Here is an 8,258-nt window from a genome sequence, read left to right on the forward strand (position 1 = left end):
CACAGCATGAGGAGAGGAGAGGCAAGTCGGTGACAGTCTGACATAGGATGTCTCCGTTTTTGAGGGGAAGATGGGACTGGTACCCTGACAACTTCCCTCAATAATGTACATCAAGAATGTTCCCTGTTGCAGGTCATCCTGCACTCTCAGTGCCATCTAAGTGATTTCTAAAATATCCCGTCCCACCAGCCTCTAGATTTTCTGCCTGAAATAAATAACTCCTTCCACTACATCTTAATTCCCACAAACTTGAGGACAGAAACTGCTTGGTTTTGCATAAAAATGTTCAGGGCTATATGGAATGGCTGCTAATGGAAATAGCTCAATCTTATGATTTGGAAAGCAGCCCTGCCACATGCCCAGGAATTCCACTGTTGGAGTTCTGTCACCTTCTGCCTGTCGGGGTTGACCTCACTTTCTCTGGGACCCATCTGGGAAGCACTGGCCTGAAGGGCATGGACTGGCCCCTGGCTTCCCTTCCTTGTCCCACTGTGGACGGCGTGGGGCAGTTGCTGGTTCAGGACGGGCTGTGGGTGGCGCCCGTGAAGGGAGTATCTGCTCTAATCCAGAGTAGCCGTGGGAGGCCTCCATCAACTCAGGGAAGCCTGGGGACAGGGCAGACTCACCCTCAGGTGGCCGTTAGGCCTGGAAAGAAGGAATGTCGGGTGGGCAGAGAACGAGGGTTTCTGAGAAGTGCGTTAGCCCAGGGCCGAGCCCAGCCTACGTGCTCAGTTCTTGGGAAGGGCGGCCCTGCTGTTCCTGCCCTTCTCCCTGTGCATTCACATCTGACGCTTCTCAGGCTTACTGGCCGGGCATGGTGAAGAGTCACAGAAAAGGAAACACCACAGGGCTTCCCAAGAGCCAGGCACTTAGAAGTGTTTTTCTTATATTAAAACGTAACATGCAAAATTCGAATCACTTAATCATTTAATCCTCCTAACAACCCTGTGAGGTAGGCTGTTGTTATTCCCATGGTACAGGGGAGGATACTGAGCCATAGCGGGGTAAGCGTCACGTCCGGGGCCCCAGGCTGGTGCGCAGCTGAGCCAGGACTCACAGCGGGCAGTTTGGCTCCACTGCCCCTCACTTTGTTCCCCTTTCACTTTCTCTGTCGGGGATCACAGTCGTGCCCGGGGACTGAAAGGAGCATCTGGTCACAAAATCACAGAAATTGGCCCTTATTTTGAATAGAAAATGATCTACTTGTTTCAACAGGTTGGAGAAGTGGGAAATGGTCTCTGAGGCCCATAAGGCAGCCTCATCTAAGGACCTGTGGGTTTGATAAAAGACCAAGCCTGGTTAAGACCCCGAACCCAAACTCTCCCTCCTGAGAACCGGACTCTTCGTGTCCTCTGCTGAGCTGGGATGCAAACCCCCTCTCCTTTCTCCCACAGTGATGGAGACGGGCACCAGGACAGTACAGACAACTGCCCCACGGTCATTAACAGCGCCCAGCTGGACACTGATAAGGATGGGATTGGTGACGAGTGTGATGACGATGATGACAACGACGGCATCCCGGACCTGGTGCCGCCTGGACCAGACAACTGCCGGCTGGTCCCCAACCCTGCCCAGGAGGACAGCAACAGTACGTGGGCTCAGCCCAGGGCTCCCCTCAGCCAGGCACGTGGTGGCCCAGCTCTGCCAGGGCAGGAGCTGCTCCGGCGCAGCCCTGGGGTGAGACCACGCGGGGCAGGGAAGCAGCCACGTGCCCCCCACCGGGGCTCGGAGAGCCGCTCCACCGTCTTGCTCGCGCCTCTCACCAGAGTCACAGAGCAGGAGCAGGAGGGAGGGGAGGGCCCCGCAGCCCTGCGTGATGCCTGATGCCTGCCGCGGCCACGCTGTTAAAGAGAGGTACGCCCAGAGCCAGAAATGAGACAGCAGAGTGGTGAGGACGGTGGTGAGCATGGAGGTGCGCTGGTGAGGCCACGCCCATCCCAGTATGCAAATTCAGATTTTAATACCATCTGTCAGCTGGACAGAAGACACTGGGCGATATTCAGCCTAAGGATCACTGTAAATTATTCTTAGAGAGATTTTGGTGACCATAACTTCCCTGCTTTTTATGCGTCATAGTCCAGAAAGTACTGTAGACATTTGCTTATGTAAGGTCAGGCTTAAGATCCACCAGTTGGTGAAACCCCTGTCCTAGAGGACAGCCAGCATTTCCTGTCAGGTCAACTTTGAAGTGTACTTTTTTTTTTTAAGATTTTTTTTTTTTTTTTTTGATGTGGACCATTTTTAAAGTCTTTATTGGATTTGTTACAATATTGCTTCTGTTTCATGTTTTGGTTTTTTGGCTGTGAGGCATGTGGGATTTTAGCTCCCCGACCGGGGATCGAACCCACACCCCCTGCCTTGGAAGGTGTAGTCTTAACCACTGGACCACCAGGGAAGTCCCTTGTCAGGTCATCTTTGGACAGTTGCCCTCCACTCTGTCCCTAGGAAGTCCTTTTGATCACCTGCAGTGGGGTTCACTCACCTGCAGTGGGGTTCACCAACCCACCACGAGGACTCCGGGGCCAGCTCAGACACGGCTGATTTCAGGACTCCTCGCTCCACACGGAGCTGGGTCTTGGGCTCTCTCTGCTCCTTGCCCAGCCCCCTCCCTGTCACGGAGGGGGTGGCTTGGAGGTAGTAGGCGTTACTGAACTACCCCCCTCCTCCTCCACCCCCGCAGGTGACGGCGTGGGGGACATCTGCGAGACAGACTTCGACCACGACCATGTCATCGATCGGATCGACGTGTGCCCGGAGAACGCAGAGGTCACCCTGACCGACTTCAGGGCCTATCAGACGGTAGTCCTGGACCCTGAAGGGGACGCCCAGATCGATCCCAATTGGGTGGTCCTGAACCAGGTGAGGGTCATGCGGTTGGCACCGGCTCAGCGTTGCCTCTCAACACAGGCCCTTCTGAGAGTAGTGGGTAAATTTTGCGGGTGCCGACCTCGAGCCAGGCACTGTTCCACGTCGTGTTTGTTCCTCTCAGCAGCCCTGTGACAGAGCTCTTTCATTAGCCTCGTTTTACAGAGGATGAGCTCAAGTGTTACAAAGCTTGAATGATTACTCAGGGTAGCACTGCAGGTAAGCAGCTAAGATTGCTGGATTTGGGACCTAGGCAGTCTGGCCCTAGAGCTGTGCTCCTAATCTCTGCAGTAGATGCTCCTGTGTGTCCTCCTCCTTGTGGCCCTAAAGAAGACAGGCACAGAGAGGCTTAGTAGGTTTTCCAGTGTCACCCAGGAGGTCACATTCATTAGAAGCATATGTTCTCTAATTAAGGGTTTATTGACTCAGCTTAAGTGACAGTTTTAGCAAAACTATTTCTACTTAGCTTTGAGGGTTTTTTGTTGTTTTTTCCTAAGTGTACGCTTTCTTTGAGCACGTAACAAGGTAGAGCAGTTCCTCAGATAATGAAATCTTTACATGGAGGTCTGAGGTTCTGGGCTTCTTTGAGATTATTCTACCCCCTCTAAGGTTAATCTTAACCTCTTCAACTCTCTCTGCAGGGCATGGAGATCGTGCAGACCATGAACAGCGATCCAGGCCTGGCAGTGGGTATGTCCAGGGCCTCATCACCACTGGTACAGAATTCACTCTTTCCAGCTACTCGTGTGGCTTGTCTGTTTTTCTCATCTATTTTGATCTTTACAGGGTACACGGCTTTTAACGGAGTGGACTTCGAAGGGACCTTCCACGTCAACACCCAGACGGACGATGACTATGCTGGCTTTATCTTCGGTTACCAAGACAGTTCCAGCTTCTATGTGGTCATGTGGAAGCAGACAGAGCAGACGTACTGGCAGGCCACCCCGTTCCGAGCTGTCGCAGAACCTGGCATTCAGCTCAAGGTACTCATCTCCCTTTCTTCTGGGCCCTTCACCCGCCTTTTAAATTCTGTGTTCGCCCATATGGCATTTATTCATCTAAGGAATTGATGCATTCCTGCCAGAATTCAAGTTAGTTAGGGAACACTGGAGCCCATCCAGGGCTTTGCCTTCACTCCTGCGTGCAAGCTACATGCTTCCCTCGGGATGACTGATGGTGAGAATGTCAGCCCCAGTAGGGCCCAAGAGGTGGGGAAGATTTGGAGGTACAGCTTAAGGCACACTCTTTTGGAAACTGGCTAATGTGTTTCCTCAATGGGGCCAACTTTGTACAGGAGGGCTGGGAGGCTACCTCTGTCACTCCTGCTGGGAGGAGAGGCAGACTTCAGAGCCCTCATTGGCCAGATGTGGGGAGCAATGGCTTTTCAGCAGGAAAAGCATGGACTGGGTTAGTGGAATACTGGCCAGTGCGGATGACTGAAAGGTTGGGGGGAGCATCGCAGTAGAAATGGCACTTAAGTGTTTATGCTTTGTGTCCAGATCCAAAGCCACCAGATTGTAACCGTGAATTCCCACCCCATCACCACCCCAGGGATGCGGGGTGCAGGAAGGGTGGTCTGTGCATTCTAAGACCTCGCTCGTGTCGTTGTCCAGGCCGTTAAGTCTAAGACGGGTCCGGGGGAGCATCTCCGCAACTCCCTGTGGCACACCGGGGACACCAGCGACCAGGTCAGGCTGCTGTGGAAGGACACCAGGAACGTGGGCTGGAAGGACAAGGTGTCCTACCGCTGGTTCCTGCAGCACCGGCCCCAGGTGGGCTACATCAGGTAGGTGCAGCGCCCCCTCCTCCCCGTGCACTTGAAGTAAAGCGCATCCTTCTCTTGCATCGCGGAGCCTTTGCTCCCCTGAGCAGAGGGTCCCCGAGGACACGCTGGGACCTCAGGCTCCCAGAAAAGAGGTGGGAGGACGACACCCGGCTCAGACTGACCGCCTGGATGGTAGGGCCAAACTGGGGGTAGAAGGACCTTCTGTAGGGGAGGCCTTGGCACCGGAACGGTGATTCCCCTCTGCCACGCTGACCCGTGTGAGGTGAGACGTGCACTGACTCTGCCATCCGCATCCCCGTGTGTCCCCTCTGGGCCCTGTATCATCACTTACCCACAAACATTTCACGCTGCAGTGAGTCCCTCACGGTCTGATACACTCCACGAGGGCAGCACCCATGTCTCATTTTATCTTGGTCTCCCCAGTGCCTGACACAGTGACGGCACGTCCCCCCCTCGGCTTGAACTGACCCTCATGTGAGCCGATGTAATCTGCCTTATTTCCCTGTAGGACTATTTAAAAAACAAACAACTGTTCTCAGAAGCTAGGATGCCGTAGCACTACATCTTTCTTTGAAATTTAGTCGGTGTACTTTTCTCTCTCATTCCTCAAACTTACAGATCAACACCCATGCCAGCTTATGTAGCACTTTTAGGAAGGGTGTTGATTACTTTCTCCTGACTGGGGGCAAGGAAGCTGCTGAGTGGAAAAAAGCGAATCATGAGGGCTAATTCATATTTTGTCCTTCTTTCTTTGAGACATTACATAAAATGTAATCTGTCTCACAGTAAGATGATCATGTTCTCAGCCCTATTAAGCTTAATGCCCCTTTTTTATGACGTATTTTGAAATGCCCTCTCTGTGTCCCAAAATGAAATCATAGAAAATATAACCTACCTGCACATATTATTTGAGAGAGTCAATCTGATCCCTAATAGAGAAATAATAATTTATAACAAAATCGTGTAAATGCTTGGACACAACCACACCCAACACAGAATGAGACAGACACTGGCACCTGTGCCTAGAATCACTGCAGAGGCAATGTCCTACTACAGATTGGTGTGTTGTGGACACAACAGTGGTATTGCCACCTGTGATGTGACTTTCTAAAATGGTGAACAGCTACAGAGAAGGACAAATATCGTATGACATCGCTTATATGTGGAACCTAAAAGGTACAAATGAACTGATTTACAAAACAGAAGTAGAGTCACAGATGTAGAAAACAATCTTATGGTTACGGGGGGGCGGGGAAGGGATAAATTAGGAGGTTGGGATTGACATATACACACTACTGTATATAAAATGCATAACTAATAAGGACCTACTGTATAGCACAAGGAACTCAATATTCTGTAATGGCCCATGTGGGAATAGAATCTAAAAAGTGGATATATGTATATGTATAACTGATTCACTTTGCTGTACAGCAGAAAGTAACAACATTGTACATCAACTATACTCCAGTAAAATAAGTAAATAGTGAACAGCTTAATTTTTAAACAAAACAAAGTACAGTTGACCTTTGAACAATTCAGAGGACCAGTTCCAGGACCCCGCTGTGGATAAAGATCCGCAGATGCTCAAGTCCCATAGTCGGCCTTCCGTATCAGCAGCTCAGTATCTGCAGAGTCAACCACCTGTAGATCACATAGTAAAGTAGTATTTGGGAAAAATCCACATATAAGTGGACGCATGCAGTTCAAGCCTATGTTGTTTAAGGGTCGACTGTACTCAGTTTCTCAATTTACCCTGGAAAATCAATACCAGTGCAAAAAATACTTGATGTTCACAAGTGAGAGTTAGGTTCTAAGCCCAGATAAACAGTCTCTCCACCTACCCAAGGGTCTGGAGGAGCACCCCAAAAGTGTCTGGATGCAGGACAGGTTTTGATTTTTCTCTCCAGGGCCTTGTAAGCCACCCAGCACCCCTGGCCTCTGTCACTAAATGCCACGGTGACAGCTCAAAATGCTCCCACAAATTTCTAAAAACCCTGCTTAGGGAGTGCTGTCCCTCCCGAGGAGAATCATTGCTCTGGGTTTCCACCAAATGTTATCAGTTTGACCTAGAGAAAAGCAGTGGTTTTCAAGCATGATGTCTGGACAAGGTAACTCACTGGACAATGAAGTCACAAAGCCTCTTGGTCCTGAGTCGTATTGTGATTTCTCTTTAACTCATCAGCGAGTACCCATCGAGTTGAACTCGGTGCCCAGCATCATGCTAGGCCTTTGGAGAGACGGAAGAGGGGAGGTGTGGACAGGTGCTCCCTGACCTCATGGAGCTTCCAGTCTCGTAGGGAAAGGGGAACACAGCAGCAGGAGCGCGATCCAGGTCTGCGAAAAGTGGAGTATGAAACAGAGCAAAGACGCAGGTGGATAAGAAGTGGGACCCCTAGGTCTTATGACAGGCGCTTCCCCCAACCTTGGTTTGAGACCCGCTCGTGGAGACCCGCTCTGGCTGTGTTGTCCGCAGGGTGCAGTTTTATGAAGGCTCCGAGCTGGTGGCTGACTCGGGGGTCACCATAGACACCACCATGCGTGGAGGCCGGCTCGGCGTGTTCTGCTTCTCCCAGGAAAACATCATTTGGTCCAACCTCAAATATCGCTGCAATGGTAACGTACATTCTTGTTACTGTATAATATTACTACTAGAAAAAAAATCAAATAATGCCACCCTATTGTATAGCACACATCCCTTCCAGAAGCCACAAGCTCATGCCACATATTCCCAAAACCTGAGAATCCCTGTGTAATCCAAGTAAAAGGTAGATCTCATTTTTCCTATTTGATAGATGAGGAAATTGAGCCCCAGAGAATTAAACTGCTTGGCTTAGGACGTGGGTTCACTGAGAGATTCAGGCAGGTTTAATTGACAGGCAGCCTTCATTTTCATACAGCTCACACATAATCATAAACTCAAAATCCATTCTGCGTGCAAATTTTCTTTAGGCCTGTGAATGAGCACTCCTGGGCTTGAAGCCAACAATTTGCAAAGCAGCCTGCGGTAGAAGATGGCTGCCGGGGGGGTGGCGTGAGGTGGTGTCTTTGGGGGCCTGCTGGGTGGGCTGAGAGCAGCCCCTACAGGAGGCCTCCCAGCGTGAGATGCACCAGGATGCGGGCTGGAGGGAGCCCTCCTAATCCCCCCGTGCCTGTTCTCCTTTGCAGACACCATCCCAGAGGACTTCCAAGAATTTCAAACCCAGAATTTCGATCGCCTGGATAACTAAACCAAAGAAACAATCCGTGACTGCTTTTACAAACACTGAAACCACATATTTTTTAACTTCCTACAACTTTCTTTATATACACTGTGGCTTTCTTTTGCCCACCCAAATATACCAAACGTTTTATATGAATGTAGCAATAAAGAAGAGATAATTTCTAAAAACCGTGTTACCCAGACATCGCCTGCACGTGGCTCAGGCTTTGATGACGTGTGTGCCGTTCTCTGTGGTGTCCACGTTCAACTTGCCAGGGGATCTTTCTTCCTCAGACGTGAGATGATTGAGCGCGTGCATCAATCAAAAGGCTCAGGCCAGAGGTCTCATCTTCCGTCTCTCCAGTTAGCTTCACACAGAAGCCTAACAGTCCCGTGCTCACCTCAGCA

The 8,258-nt window shown here is 50.6% G+C and overlaps 1 protein-coding gene across 1 annotated transcript in view; it reads left to right on the forward strand.

Annotated features, from left to right (window-relative positions):
* The window catches only part of THBS4 (thrombospondin 4), a 50,343-nt gene extending 42,290 nt beyond the window's left edge, over nt 1-8,053 (forward strand). The window contains exons 16-22 of the mRNA XM_036848955.1: nt 1,395-1,588; nt 2,681-2,859; nt 3,507-3,555; nt 3,652-3,848; nt 4,479-4,651; nt 7,125-7,264; nt 7,817-8,053. Of these exons, the coding sequence (XP_036704850.1) occupies nt 1,395-1,588; nt 2,681-2,859; nt 3,507-3,555; nt 3,652-3,848; nt 4,479-4,651; nt 7,125-7,264; nt 7,817-7,878 (994 nt within the window). The 3' untranslated portion in view covers nt 7,879-8,053. The remainder of the gene's footprint in view (nt 1-1,394; nt 1,589-2,680; nt 2,860-3,506; nt 3,556-3,651; nt 3,849-4,478; nt 4,652-7,124; nt 7,265-7,816) is intronic.
* The last annotated feature ends 205 nt before the right edge of the window (nt 8,054-8,258 follow it).

This window comes from Balaenoptera musculus, chromosome 3 (genome assembly GCF_009873245.2).
Source record: "Balaenoptera musculus isolate JJ_BM4_2016_0621 chromosome 3, mBalMus1.pri.v3, whole genome shotgun sequence".
Lineage (NCBI taxonomy): Eukaryota > Metazoa > Chordata > Mammalia > Artiodactyla > Balaenopteridae > Balaenoptera > Balaenoptera musculus.